We start from the raw sequence: 15,679 nt of genomic DNA, 5'->3' as shown, positions 1-15,679 counted from the left end.
AAGAAGAGATTTAAAATCATCTGTAATTCACCGTGGGGTGAGGGTATGTGGAGCTGGTCTTCAAAGATGACCTAATGAGCCATGCCTTCCAGTATTCTCGCCTTTGGGTAGTCTCCTCTCCTTGAATTTGCGCTGCCTCTGTGACTTGTTTTCCACAGTAGGATGCAGTGGAAGTGATGCAGCATGGCTTCCCGGGCTCAGTCACTAGGAGCCTGTGGTTTCAGCCTGGGTCTTTTGGAACACTTGTTCCTGGCAAGCTCCCTTACGGAATCCAGCTGCCATGCTAGGCGAAGCCAAAACCCCAGGGAGAGCCCACATGAAAGTGCTCTGGTTGAACAGCCCCAGCTGAGCTCTCTGCCGACAGCCCGCGTCAGCTACTAGCAATATGTGTAATGTGCACGTCCAGCCTGGCTGAGCCCTTACGTGACTACGGCCTCAGCTGCCGTGTTCTGGTTCCCACCTGGGAGACCCATGTGAGGACCGCTCAGCTAAGCCCAGTTGACCCACAGAACCACGAGGGATAATCGTACCCTGTTATAAGCCAGAGTTTGTGGTGGTTTGTTATACAGCAGCGGGTAACTGGGACAGGTGTGGGCTAATTCCAAAGTAAACTCGTTTAAAGGGAGCGTGTTGAGGCAGAAGAGCTAAGACTCTAGGGCCAGGTAGGCTTGATGCGCATTGCTGCTTGGTCACTCACTAGCTATGTGACCTTAGACAAGTTACTGAGCTACTGTGCACCTTAGTTGTCTTTATTGGTTAAATGGAAGCTGGGCGATTTCAAAGTATTCCAGTGACTGGCACAGAGTAGGTACTAAGTAAATGTTAGTTTCCATATGCTAATATTTAATAGTCACGAAGAATGATGTTAAGGACGAATTGGAAACTAGTGGCAGTGGCAGCTGCAGAGAATATGTTATATTTGCATGTTCTAAGGCTGGGAACAATGTTATTTTTTTGTTTGTTTTTTTCTTTTTTCGATTACAGTTGATGTTATATTAGTTACAGGTTTATAGCATAGTGGTTAGACATTTATATAACCCACAAAGTAATTCCCCTGGATAAGTCTAGCACTCCCCTGGCACCATACCTAGTTACAGGATTATTGAATGGCATTCATTTCGGAACCTCCTCCATACTTGGCATAGTAGGGCCATTACGGCTCAGTAATCTTGGCCTGGCTGAGGTCCACACAGCGAGGCACACGTTCTGTGCCTGATACATGTTTGTGTTCTTCTGAGAACGCGCAGCTGGGTTGTAGGTAAGAGAAAAGGCCACCTCTGTTCAGAATCACAGGTGGCATGCTAACCCTCTTGTCTCTGCAGCCGGGGAAAACTGATGCCCAGAGGGGCAGTGACTTGCCCAAGTTTGGACTTAGTGGCAGAACCAGGGGCTCCAACCCAGTGCCCTGTTTACCCACACTTGCCTAAAGTTTCTAAGTTCATGTTTCATTAGATAAGGCAGAGCCCATTACATACTTGTTTTAAAAAAAATGGGGGAAAGAAGAGTTAGTTTGACCTTGCCTTTTAAAAGTACTTCTGATATGCAGTCATCTCTTACTTATTTCTTTATTCACTTAATTTATTTTTGTAAACTTTTTATTCATTTATTTATCTTTTGTAAAGAATGAGCAAGGGCCCTTTAGCCTAGCGCTGCTGGAGATTTTTCCAGAGGGTCATTGCCACCCCTGAGTGCTTGGATGATGGATGGGCCCGAAGCCACAATGATGGCCGTTCTGACACGCCCACCTTGTCCATTGGCCCTGCAGTGGGCAGCACCAGAGTCTTCCAGTCAGGGAGAAATTTGCTTAGTGTGGCCTACCTACCGTGGGATGACAGAAAGTTCTTCTTTACAGGAGAATGATAATGAATGTAGGAGAAATGAAGGCATTAGAAATTCATCATTTAGTGACAACCGTTATAGTAATAATTTATTCAGATAGGAAGAATCCGTGGGTGCTGAACCAGCAGGTAGATATTTTCACAGTCTCAAAACGTTCCTCCACATAATGCTATTTAAGGGAAAAAAAATAGTAGCTTACAGTGATCAAAATTAGTATCACCGATGATGGGACAAATTGACACGCTGTGCCTTCCTGATATGAAAGAGTGAGGAAAACACAGCATCACTCCGTGCTATTCTTGACAAAGATGCGTACCCAGAATCTAACCATAAGGAAACATTAGGCAAACCCAGCTGAGGAAGATTTTACTAAATAATTGGCCTGTATTCCTTAAATTGGCCTAAGTCAGGGAAGATGAATGACTGAGGAACTATTTCAGATTGAGGAGACATGAAAACTGTATGCCATCCTGGACCAGAAATTTTGATTTGGTTTTTGGGAAATTGACAAATTTTGAATGGGATTTTAGATTAAATGATGTATTAATGTTCATTTCCTGGTTTTGATGGTTATGCTGTCATTATGAGAGTGTCCTTGTTTCTTAGGAAGTACACACTGAAATATTTAGAGGTTAAATCTTGTTTTCTTTTTTTTCCTAGCTTTCGTCTGCAATTATGTCAATTTTGGCATTATATTTTATGTCTTTAACACATGTAAATGGATAAATTTTATTTAATTAAAAAAGAAACTAACTTAATCAAATTAAAATTTAATTAAAACAAGGGAATGAGTTCATTAGGCTTAAGTACAATTTGGTAGATGGAATCTTTTTGGTTGTAGGGTCTGTGATGGGACCAAGTTACAAAGGGCTTGGGGACGCTGCTCCATAGGCAGGCAAGTTGTGTTTTAAATGCAAATTGGAGTCTGGATTCCCAGCACAGGGCCCAGTCTTTTGCTTCTCTACGTTCTTGGGTAATTGTTATTAGACTCATAATAGGAGGGGTCCTCTTAGCCTTGGTAAACAGGAGTGAAAGCAACGAAACGTAGACTGTCTTAGATGGGAGAAAACTATAAAATGGGGACAATAAACCCCACTCGTAAGGCTTAAATGAGGTAAAAATACATAAAATTGCCTAGCCCAGTACCTGGCATATAGGAAAATCATCATTTGTGTAGATGATAATAGATAGTTCATCTGTTTTTAAAAATGTAGCATAAAAATCAGTAAAATTGCACACCATTTTGGCAAGAGGCCTGGCTCAGGAGACAGGGAAACTGAGGAACCATTTGACTATTGGCAAATAAGTTTGCAGACTGTCCCAGGGGAGCAGATGTTGCTCCTGAAAAGATTAAAATAATATTTTTTTTCTCCTGCTGCAAAAGGTAAAAGGGAATGGGAAATCTCAAAAAGGTATTTGTGGCTTCATAAAGTAGAAAGAAAGTTATTTTTCTCCTTGAACGTTTCCATGACATGGATTTTTGGACCCAAGGACTAATGATGGACCACTCTTCCTCAGCTCCTCTGTGAGCTGTGTGTGTGTGGAGAGCGGGGGGACTGGGGAGTTGAGCCTGTGCCTGAGGGCAGGCTTCTTCCTCTTGGGAGCAGTGCCTATTCTCTGCCTGATCCCACTTACCCTTCCTGTGTAAGCATCTCAGTAGTACATGCCCCTCTCTTGGGTGCAGGGTCTTCTGCTCTACTCGGCTAGAGGAGACTGAAGGAGACCCGCCTAGAAACAGGAACCCCCATAAGTTATAGTAAAGAACCTCAGAATGAGGAATTTGCAAAGTTGAGCTATGGCCATTCGGGCAGACCAGTGGTAGCTGTATCACTATTTTTAGGCAGCACCTATTCTGCCCAAAGAGGACTGCTTTCTATAGCTGCCATCACGAGGGGTCTATGAGAAAAAGCCTGCTGGTGAAGAGTAGAGACCAGGCACCAGTCTCTGTTGGTGAACAAAGTCAGAATGTGGTGCTGCCCCGAACAGGAAGGGGAGCTTACACGTTTTGGAGACAAAAAATAAAGTCTGTAGCAGACACCAGAGATCTATTAAGCTGTGGAGAGGCCAGCAAGGACCATGTACATCTATCTGTACCATAGAAATGAAGGAGGGGTGGTATTTTGCTTTCCAAATCTAAAATTCAATTTCCCCTGCATATTGAACTTCATAAAGAAGTCCATGAACTACAATTTCACATGGGCCATAGAAGAGAGAGGAAAATTGAGACCAGGTGTTGTGTGTGTCGTCTTATTATACATGTCCCACAAGTTTTTCAGCCCAGTTGGAAATAAATTCTGTCCTATCCTAAAGGACATGATTAATGCCTCGTCACAGGAGGTGCTAAGGGTGAGGGAGGAGACTCATGTTACACTGGTGTTGAAGCAAAATCGTGTCTTTTCATAATAATTTGCTTTGTTTTGTCCACACAACAGGAGCTGATAGTTATAAAAAATGTTGTGGCTGAGCCACGGCTAACACTCAATTTTCCAGGCTTAATTCTGAGAGGGGGCGAGTTGGGCTAGAAGAAAGAATTTGTCTTAAAGGTCATTAATTTCAACCTCTTGGCCCCAAAACCTTTTTACCAGAGCTGCTAACAGGTTGTATAAATCACTCTTATGAACTCCATTTCCTCCCTTTGCCTCCTCCCTCAGAGGTGGGGGCAGGCTGCTAATGTGGAAAACATAGGAGAGTCCTGGCTGAGAAGCGCCTGCAGAAGGGAGCGCAGGTCGTATCCCAGTGGTGCAGGGGCCCAGAAGGTGGGGAACGGGGAGGAAGGGCAAGCGAGGGCTTCAGAGCCCAACAGATGTGAGTGTGAATTCCAGCTCTGCCCCTTACCAGCTGTGTGACCTTGATTGCCACACTTCTTCATTTCCTCATTTGACAAAAAAATAACCAGAGCTCAGAGCATTTTGATGATTAAATGAATATATTTATACATGTTGGCTGTTGTCATTAAAAAAACCCACCTTCCTTTCAACTTACTTTTGTAACATTAAACCCCTTTTTCCTGAAATTTCTCCAGTACAGTGGAGCGGACCCCAATAGTATTCAAACTCTGTTGGGGGGTGGGGTGGCTGTGAGGGAGGTGGTCGTGGAAAGTGGGGAAGTCCCGGTCACTACACTGCGACACTCTGGAGCTGTCTGCTCTTTTCACCTGAGGTGGCAGCGTTGCTTGTTTTTAAAGATAGCAGGATTTCAAAAGGCGCTTCAGAGATGTCTGAAGGCTTTTCCCGGAAACCTCTCTCTGATGAATCAAATAGACCGTGAGTGAGGCAAATCTGTGCTTGCTCGCAACTCCGATGCTTCCTTGCTAGCTCATTGTAGACAAGTTGCCCAAACTCCCTGAGCCTCGGGTTCCTTATTTGAAAATGGGAGGTACTAACACCCATCTGGCAGAAGAGTAGGGGAGGGTCATGAGCTGAGTCAGTACACGCACAGCCCCAAACATGGTTCCTGGCCCACAGACACCCCCTCTCTGCGGTTAGAGACTGACCATTTGGCTGACCAGGCTGGGGGAGCTCCAGGAATCTGTGCCCAAGACCTTGGACCCTTGGCGTGTTCCATTCTGTTCCTTCATAGCAGCTATTTCCATAGTTACCCGGCTGTCCTACAGCTTGGCCTGACACAGCAAAGGGAATGGAGGGGGGCTTTGAGGGACAGGGAAAATCCCATCTCGGAAGTGACCCCAGTTCCCTGTTGGATTGAAAACCACTACAGTCAATTCCACCTACGGACCCCCTCAGGGACACAGCTTGGATCTGTGCCTCGCGGTGGTGGGCCCTCCATCATTGTCCCGAAACCTTCCAGCAGGAGAAGCCAGTCTGGTGTGGCTGGTGTGGCACGTCAGGACTCTGCCTGTTTCATGGGCCTCAGAACACCTCCTTATGGATCATGAGCCTCTTACCCTGACAGGAAGTCTCCACCCCTTTTCATTTGCCCTTTGTGGCTCCTGCAGGCCAGAGGTGCTGCCGACCAGCAATTAAAAAGCTGCAGAGGATGATAAAGCAGGTGGCAAACTGCTGCAATATTTCCAGGAGAACAATGAGAAACTGAGCTCCCTTCCCACGCAGCTGCTTCCAGGTCCACAGCCCCATGACGCCCCACATAGCTCGGGGTTGTCATAATTTCCCCTTCTCCCTTCTGGTTAGTGGAAAGCTCGCACTGATGTTCTGAAGTGAAAGCCCTCTGATGTGTTATAAATATTTATCTCCGGGAAGCTCTTTCCAAACAGAAAGGGAGAGGAGGAACTTGCATGGTTAATGTGCCCTCCAGAGGAGGCCCCTTTGTTGGCCAGGATGGTGGTCTCAGTGCTTACCTAAGCATGTCTTGTCTTTTTATTATTTCCTGATCTGCTTTTCCTGATCTGTTGTGTGTTGTTCTGTGTTTGTTAACAATTGTGTTTGTCCACCAGGAATTGTTTCTGGGCATAGGAGAAGGGAGGGGAGAGAAAAGGAAGCTTTTTTTTTTTCCCTTTTGTTTGTTTTCGGGTATCATTAATTACTCATTCTGGTTTGTAATTCCATCCTTGGTCAGATGACATGCCTTGTGGCTGGTTTAATTGGAGGCTGATGATGAGCTGTCTCAAGCCTGTTTCCACAGGGGAATGTTGACTTGGGAACCTCCCAGCTGGTTCTGGGACCCGGAATGTTGACTTGTGCATTTGTGCAGAGGATTCGAACCTGTGGCCCAGCCAGGCTGGCACTCAGGGCCTCAGACACCTGCAGCAGGTGTGGACTTCCTGAACCCTGAGGGCAATCACCTGGACAGTTTGAAGCCTCCTCAGTGCTATCCAGGGCCAAGGTGGTCATGATGGCAATGGGATCTCAAAGGTCTTGCAAGTTGAATCTGTAGCCAGCACTTTCAATTTTGTCTTTCTTTTTCCAGCTTGTTAGAACCAAGTGGCACTATTTCCTTAGCCTGAAACCGGAGCATGTTGAGAGGATGAGGTGAGCAGACATGTCCCCTTGTGAAGATGATACCACATTCTTGGCTTTACCCTCTGGAGTTTAAGTTCAAGGGGAAATATGTCTCAAACCAGAAAGCCCACCTAGATTCTTAACATCTCATCCCGCTTTGAGTTGACATACTTCAGTGGTTCCTGTCTTGTGGTCAAACATTCATCTGTTCTACGGTTGGGGATTTCAGCCAGGATCCCTGAACCACTTTCTGTACCCTGGAGGCAGCAGTTCTTACATTTCCTGAAATAGCTCAGCTCACCCTGCCTGATTTGTTGCAAACTCTTATCCCCCTTGGAAACCAGTGTTTAAAGTTCCAACTGCTGACCTGTGAGGTGGGAATGCTGGAAGCTCTTGTAGAGTCTGTCGTCTACCAAGAGGCCTGGCCAGCCAGGGTCAGGCTGTGGAGCGCACCCAAGGAGAATGCCCAGCACAGCTGTTCTGCAAATACCAGGTGCCCACGTGGGACGTTTCCTAACACATGGGCAAGTGGCCTTTTCCCTGAGAAGGTGGCACAGGTGCACATTGATCCTTCAGGTCTTGTTTTTGTGATGTAAATGCCTGAGACAATTGGTAAGTGTGAGGTCCTGGTTGGAAGGACCCTCATCTAATTAATTAGACATAGCAGCAAACACATTCCCAGGAATGAATAGGTCTAACTGGAACAGGACGGCAGGGCAGTGGGATGGACAGGGTTTTATTTCTGGCTGCAGCAGCTCTCACGTCAGGCACCACTGAGTTTGTGTCTCCAACGGTGGCTCCTTGGTGTTAAGTCCGCTTCCTCCTTCCCTTTGAATTTAACACAGCTCAGGGTGTGTTCTTAGAGGGACGTAAAGATTTGTTTGTTTGGTTTGGTTTTCAACATCCTTGCCTCATGTGAATGTGAGACTCTGGAGACCAATTTTCTCATTTTCCAAAGCTAGCTATCACGTGTGTGGATCATGGAGGTCTCTTATTTCTTTTCTTTGGCTACTACTTATTAATCTTCAGGTTTACATTTTCATGGGCGGATATGCAGATCCTCCATGAGCCACTTGTGTTGGGTGCCTGGCAAGTCTTACACACAACCCTTTGGTCCATTACACAATGTTTTCTGCTCTCTGGGAGTTTATGGCCCATGTTGCAAGTTGGTGATGGGAGGGAGAGCTAATTAACATAAGAACATTAACTAGGGAGTCAAAAGACCTGAGTTCCAGGATTGCCTTTGCCAGTTAGCTCAACTGTGTGACTTCTGACAAGTCTATCTGCAGTCCTCAGTTAGCCCCTCTGTACAATGGGTATATTGGCCTCAATTATTATCAGGCTCTTTTGGATCTATATCATCCTAGATTATTCTGTCCTCTACATTTTATCTTCTTGCAGGATTCTGACATGGTGGACATTCAACCAGCCTTAGATGGTGACCATTTATTTTGAGTTTTGTAGCTGTCTAATCCTCCTTTTTCTCAAACATCCTTTCCCGTGCTTTATAGATTTCATCTCCCTTGCTTTGAGGGCAATTACCTCATTCATTTATTCCTTAAATTTCAGTGGTTCTACTGCTGTCATTACAGCCGTCCTCCAAACAGCACCCTCTCTGGGCCATCAATCTGGCTGTCACTTCCATCTATCAATCTTGCTTCATCCTCAGAACAGCCTTTCGGCATTATGTATTAAATCTCCGCCAGTAGTTCCCACAGAGAGATGATTTCATGAAGGACCAGAGGCTAGAGGAACAGGGCCCTTTAAAAAACTCTTATCCTAATGAATTCCAGTATTCCTGGTAAGCGTCTTCCTGTTTTCAGCAGTGACATTTACAACTTGGCATCTTATTTCATAATTACGTAAAAGGATAATAGTCTGGACAGAGGCCCACATGGCAGTGCAGGCTTTGCTCGGGCCTGTCAGCCTCCCTGCATAGCAGGGCGTGTCCTCCAGCCTTAGCCTGAGAGGTGACAACTGGGTCAGTCCTTTCACGTCAGTGTGGAAGGGTCACCTTGTGTGGGAGCTTCTGCTTCTCTGTAACCAGTGAACCTCAGTTCTGTGGAGTCCCTCTTGAGAAAAATGTTAGCGACTTTTGGCAAACCCTTCCTGCAAGGTGCTTTACAAATGAGAAGCTCTAAAAAACATGAAAGTGTCTCAAATTCCTGTTGCACGTGACCTTTTTAGGTTCACTCCCCGCCAGCCCCAAAAGGGGCTGTGAAAGTGCTCAGATTTGTTGAGGGGCTTATTAAGACAAGGCCAGGGCTCTGCCCAAAGGAGGGAGCTGGGTCTCTTCAGGAGACAACTGATGTCCCTGAGCCAGCACATTCCCTTCCTCAAGGAGCACTCTCTCTGGCAAGGATAGTGAGACAGGGACACAGGTAGCAGTGACCTGAGGCAGGCAGCCACGACTTCTGATGAGGGCAGCGCCTGCCCAGGAAGGCCAGGGAAGGACGCACATGGGCTGCCCCCTGTGGAACAGGTAGGATCTAAATGACCTTGAAAGACCAGAGTGCACATAGCTTGTGGTAGGCTTTGAAGGAAGAGACTAATTGACTGAAGGAATGAATAGCCTCTCTACATCAGGAGTTCCTTACAGTGAAATGACCATTTTCATGCAGAGGGACTTTACCTCAATCCCACATTAGACCAGCTTGTTGCTCTGCTTTTTGTCTATGAAGGTCTTTGGCACATCAGCATGCTCCTGGGGTCCGTTTGTGGGTAGCTCTGGAACCAAAATCTGCCTCCCTGGAGCTCCCCCCGATCAGAAGGGGCATCAGGGTCTATGGAAAGAGCATGCTGCGCTTTCAAGTCAAGCAGACATAGGTTCCGATCCCAGCTCCAATACGTATTTGTCGTGGGACCTGGAGCTATTGTTTTAAACTGCTCTAAGCCTCTGTGTCTTCATCTATACATAGGAATAACTCTACTTAACATGATGGGTGGTTGTGAGAAATAAACGAGTGCCTGTGCAATGCTGGACACTTAAAAACCACTCAAAGAAAGGATGCTTCTATCTGGCCATCATTGATGTTATTGGAAGTTATCCCTGGGGCCATGATGAAACTTACCCTTCTCTCATAGCTTTGAAAATGCCACAGAACTACCACCACACATCTTTGAGGCCTCCCCATCTCTAGGCCAAATGCCCTTGTGTCCACCCTCATGCCACCCCCCGCCCACCATTCATCGACAGAGCCTGCATGATGTGGTTTCTCTGCTTGGGATGCTGCTGCCATCCTGTCCTTTTCTTATCAGGGCTCTGCTGTACCTTGTGTAAGAGCTGCCTATGGGAACTTGGGGCGCAGGAGATGAACTGAAAGGAAGAAATGTCTGGAGGGCGTGTGTGTGCTGTGGGGCTTCCCCATTGTGACTTCTTGATGGCTGCAACTCTCATTCCTGGACCTTTTCTCCTGGTACAGTTGTTCCCTAAGGTCGCCACCAGGTTCCTTCCCTCTATGTCCCAGGACCATGTGTGAGAGCAGCAGGTTCCTGGAGGCTCTGCCCTGGGGCCTGTTTCTAGTCTCCACTTGTGGTTTAGGGCAGCTTTCTGGGATTCAGCAAAGTCACCACAAGGGGCTCCCGGTCGTCACCTTTCCTGGTTTCTATGTTGTTAATGTTATTGTTTTTAGTGCAGGAGGCAAAGCAGCATTTTCACTCACATTCCACGTGGGGGTGGGCAGTGTGAAGCCAGGCAGGCAGCAGGCCCACGTTGGCCTGCTGGGCCCATTGTGCTGTACCCCCTTCCCACCAGGGCCAGAGAGGCCGGCTCTGGTGCCCTCTCACAGTCCCTGCCTGTGCAGCTGGATTGTCACCTACTGCAACTTACTTATTTTCAGAAAACTCATGTAGGATATCAACTAATGTTTTGTTTCTCTGTATCACAAAGGAAAATGGACCAAAGAACAAATGAATTCGTTTTTCTTAAATCATAAGCTGTGATTTCTTCATAAGCTAATTTAGAGAATGGCTATTGAATTCCACAGACATTCCTGAGTGTTTACTGGATGCCAAGCCTGCCCAGTGAATGGATGGCGGCCGAGATGCCGAAGATAGGGTCAGGGCCCCTGTCTTCAGAGGGCTTCCAGGAGCAGCCTGTGCCCAGACAGCCATCGGGCTCTGCTGCAGACAGGCTTGAAAAGTCTGCTGGGCAGGGGAGGGCAGCGCCCCATGTTCCAGATGGTTGGTGTTACTTCATCTCTCCACGCCTGTCCACATGTCACGTCCAATCCAGGTCCCCGGCTTCCGTTAAGTTTTCCTTAACTGCCTCAGACCTCAGCAAGTCCCCTGCTCTCCAAGCCTTAGAGCCCCATAGCCTCTACAGCCTGTATAGGTGACGTTTCCCATCTGTTGTCTCACCTTCCCAGCATCACAGCCTCACAAGCATATTGTATCATCACCACTTTAACAAATGAAACAACTAAGGTTTAGAGAAGTAAAACAGTTTTCCCAGGGTCACAAAATTAATCAGCGGCAAAACTGGAACTTGCACTCACGTGGTCCGATTCCTTGTCAGGCCTCCTCCTGAGCACCACGTCCTTTCTCTCCTTCATCATTGAACCCCAAGCACCCCCTCTCTGGAGCTCCCGTGGCCCCTTTTCTATTTCATGTCGGCACTAGTGACTCCCTTTCTGTTCTCAGTCACCTGTGTGGCTCTCCCTGAGAACAGGGTCCCAGGCATCATGGTGGCTAGTCCCCTCCTGGCAGCAACAGCCTAGGAGCTCAGTTAGGGTCCGTTGGGTGAAGGATGAGAGAATTAACTTGGCCTGTGCCTCCCTCCTCCCTTCTCGCGCCCGAGTTATCTGGAGGCAATGAAGCAAACAGCTCTTATGTGCCAGGTAATTGTCAGACTCGGTTTGTCTAACTCGACACACATTTAGGTTTGCAGAATGTACTAATAAGGGCCTAAGCCAATAAGGGTTTTGACCCGTCTCCCCCATGGGTCCTTTACCACCCGTGCCCCTAAGAGAAACACCTGTATGCTTTCAGTTTTAAGTAGGGTATCCATGTAATGTGTCAGATACTTTTGAGAATGAAATGGGGCACTGTTGACAGTTATACCAGCACAGGAGGCCTAAACTGGAGCACGTGGTTACCTGGTTTTAAACAAAATGTGTGTCTGCAATCGGAAGGAAAGACATGGGGTAATTGTTTATGGAGACGTCTGGTCTTGCGGAAGGGGTTGCTGGCAAATTAAGGGCCTTTGTTTCCAGCGGTAACTTTGCATCTTCGGTGACAGCAAGAATAATCTAGTACCTTTCCTACACCTTCCACTTTGTTTTCTATAAATAGCTGAGCCTCCCAGGATGTGTCTCTGTCTTATTGTTGTCTTTTTTTTTTCCCCTCCAGAGATCCCGCGGATAATTCAGCTGGACCTAGACCTAAAATACAAGACCAACATCCGGGAATTGTTTGAGGAGTTTGACAATTTCCTGCCAGGCGCCATCATTGGCATCGCAAGAGAGATGCAGCCGGTGTATAGGTACGTGGCAACTGTAGGGAGGCAGCCTCCAGGATCCCTCCCCACCCCTTACCCCGTCTCCTGCCCCTCATGGCAGATTGCGATTTATCGGTGTGCTGTCTTTCTGCACTTAATTCTTAGGGACACATTTTTTAATTTGTTGCTTACAATTAATAGTATGGGCAGGTGGGTTTGCTCCAGAGCCATAGATGCTCTCTCATTCTTTTGGGGAGTTTGCGACATTTTTCTTATGGAAAACGCAGCTGTTTTAGTTGTTGGTTCTGGTTAAGCTCAGAATTTAAAAAAATCCTTGGTCTTTGTCTTACAGAGGTGGTATCAGGAGGTAGCTTTAACTTGCCAGTGTGGTGATGTACTAGGCTTTCCCGGCCTCTGAGACACCAGTGACCCCTCCTCTGTGTAAGAGGGGTGGGCTTATTGGTGTCCTGTAGGGAGCAAAAGGCAGCACAACTTTGGAACTCAGATTGGCATTACCTGGAGGAGGTAAAGAAGTGCATTTGGTGTAATGTAGTGTTCTGCTGTCAGGAAGCGCCACCCAGCACCTGAGAACCAGGAGACACGTTCAAGAATATTCACTGCAGCATTGTTTGGCGTCACCAAAAACTACAAACAACTTACATGTCCGTAGATAGCACAATAGATAAGTCATATATATGTACCCACCTGAGTACTACATAAAAACAGAAATGAGCAAGCTAGCTATGTGCTCTGATAGACAAAACGAAACCGTAATCTTAGGGGATGCGTACGGAACACCAAGGAAATGATGATTCTCCAGAGTTAACGTGGTGGGGACCTTGGGAGGGGGCGGGGGAGTGACGGGTGGGGGACACGCGTGGTCCTCTGGCGTGCTCCAGTGCTTTAGTTCTCCACCTGGGTGGCTGTGCATGTGTTTGCATGCATACGTGTTTGTTTGTGTAATATATTTCTTACAATTGGGGGTGGGGGGTGGAAGGAAGGAAAATCAGTGGGTTTTGCTAAAAGCTCGGCCCATGGCCCTGGTTCCAGAGAGTTCCATGCTGCTGACTTCCTGCCCTGGGCAGAGCCGTGCGGACTCAGCGCTGAGCTGCCTGGAGCTGGTATTTCACCGGGGCCCCCTGGGCTGCCTTGCTCTTTGTTCTCAGTGCAGACCCTCATGCTGGCTCCCTGTGGACATTCTTGGAGCTCGGCCCAGTCTTTGGAGAGCTGCTGGGCACAGGGAAGGAGTGACTCAAGAGCACACATTTCTTCTCAGAGGGAGGGGGAGAAGTGACAGCCTCCGCTTGGTTGTGGCTATTTGCAACAAGACCCAGATCACATAACAGGAAATTCCTACAAGGCCTCTGAATGAGCTGATAACTCCTGGGCCTTGTGGTCTGTTCCCCCAAACATACTCCTCTCACAAGTTGTCCCAGAGTCACCAAGTAGAGCCTCTTGCTCTGTTCTGGGGGAGCTGGTGGGAGAGGGTGTGGGCAAACACTCGCCTTTTAATTCACATCAACCTCCCTGCCTCCTTCCCTCAGCTTCCTACAAGGTGTGTCTTATGTGACAATGGGAGGTGTTGGAAGGAGCACTGACTAGGAGTCGCAAGTCCCGTATGCTAGTTGCAGCTCTGCTACCGTGCTTGGGGCCTTGGCGCCCCTATCTGAGACTGGGGACAGCTGTGCTCCGAGACCTCCCTCTCCCAGCTCTCACCACTGTGATCCCAGCTCTTCTGACCCTCACCATTTCCTCACTGTCTTCCCTCTGTCCTGAAGCCGTTTGTCTGCTGGTGGGCTCCTCACTGCTCCATAGGTGCCAGTGGCCCTGGGGTATTTAAACCAGGCTAGTTAGGAAATGCAGTCAGAGCAGCGATGCCTTCCAGCTCTGGTTTGGAATCTTCTTATGTAATATAAATGGAAACCTGATCACGCTTAATTTAAAATGGCAGGAATTTATGTTTTTTGTAGAGCTACAATTTTACAAACTGTGAAACTTAAATCAATGTAATTGGCCTTCTCTAGCAATCTCTGAAAAATTTTTAGATCCAAAATGAAATTGAGTTTTTTCTCCCCTTCAGAGTTTTTAATTATCATTATGTACGAAGAGAAATATGAGCTGTCTGCTGCAGGACAGCTGTCGAGTCCAAAAAATGCCGTGTTTGCAGGGCTTGTGCACTCAGAATCGACAAGAATGAAACTCCTTTTCCATGCTTGCCCCTTCCCCTCTTTCACTCTTCCCCAAACTGAAATGTCTCTAAAGGCCCCTAATAATTAAGTCTACAAATGACTGCCCGGCACTGGTCTACACCGTCCTGGCTCCGGGTAATTGCCTTTGAATATGTGCAGTCTCGTTCTGGGGCTGTGAATGAATGGTTTGGTGCTGACTGGGGCAAACAGGGGATGGAGTGTGTTTTTTTGCCGTCTTCCACAAGAAAACTGGAGACTTCTGTGGCCCGAAAGTCCAAGTGTTAAGTCATCTGCCACTTTGGAGCTTGGGCCTGGATGTGTGTGTTTGTGGGGAGGTGGTGGGAGAAGAAAGAGGGGGAAATAAAAAGAGAGTGAGTAATCCAGTGCCCAAGCGAGGACAGGCAGAGCTGGACCCTTCTGTGAGCAGGCAGTCTCAGCCCCTGTCTCCTTGGACTTGGCCATCGCGACCTGTAGGGGGTCCCTGCCCAGCCATCTGCCCACCTCTACGGGCACTCGCCACGCCCTGAGTGCTGCTCGAGGAACTGGCAGCAAAGTTCCAACAACCATGTGCTCTCCATAAGTGGTGGCGTGTGAGGTGGGCACGTTTCGTTTGTTTTGTTTTGTTTTTTATCATAAGAATCTGCTAGCATCTATGCAAAGAAGTTTAGAAACAAAATTTAGAAACAAAATAAAATTTAGAAACAAAACAAAACAGCACAAAAGCAAAACTTAGCCAGATTAACCGAGCACATTTTGGTCTGGAAATTCACTGAGCAGAAATAAATTTGGATCACCTCAACGGTGTTGTTTTTTATAGCCACTTGTCTGACAGTTACTGTACTTCAAAAGGTCACAGATTAAGTCATTTTTATGGCTGTTTCCCCTATTGTGTGCCATGAATATTAGACACTTGGAGGGGGGTAGGGGAGAAAGTATTTCCCACTGTCCATTTGACAAATAGCTTTCTTTACAAATTTCTTCCTCCCAAATTGACTGTGTTTTCTGGAAAATGATAGATCATGGGATGCTAGGGTAGTGATAAAGGAACCTTTTTCTCTTGGATCCCTGCTAAGATTCTGTTGAGTCAAATATCCTGTGATCTTCCTCATCTGAAAATTGGGGAACAGTGGTCATTGTGGGTGGGACATTGCCTTCCTTTCTTGATTATTTCTCTGTCTCTGTGTCAGCGAATAAGACCACGAACAGGTCCTCAGTGGTGATATGTTTAGTTGGGATAAATGACCAGGAGAGAAGGTTTTCAGTAAATAGAATGATCTCTGTGTATAGACAACTGTATT

At 47.1% G+C, this 15,679-nt stretch overlaps 1 protein-coding gene across 2 annotated transcripts in view; it reads left to right on the top strand.

The window, feature by feature from the left end:
• Nucleotides 1-15,679, top strand: part of XXYLT1 (xyloside xylosyltransferase 1) — a 165,250-nt gene that overhangs the window by 80,081 nt on the left and 69,490 nt on the right. For both annotated transcript variants that reach the window (XM_019723388.2, XM_074329703.1), the window contains exon 3: nucleotides 12,105-12,237. In XM_019723388.2, the coding sequence (XP_019578947.1) occupies nucleotides 12,105-12,237 (133 nt within the window). The remainder of the gene's footprint in view (nucleotides 1-12,104; nucleotides 12,238-15,679) is intronic.

The sequence above is a fragment of the Rhinolophus sinicus genome, linkage group LG01, assembly GCF_036562045.2.
Source record: "Rhinolophus sinicus isolate RSC01 linkage group LG01, ASM3656204v1, whole genome shotgun sequence".
NCBI classification, from domain to species: Eukaryota; Metazoa; Chordata; class Mammalia; order Chiroptera; family Rhinolophidae; genus Rhinolophus; species Rhinolophus sinicus.
This window is presented reverse-complemented; position numbering and strand designations above follow the sequence as displayed.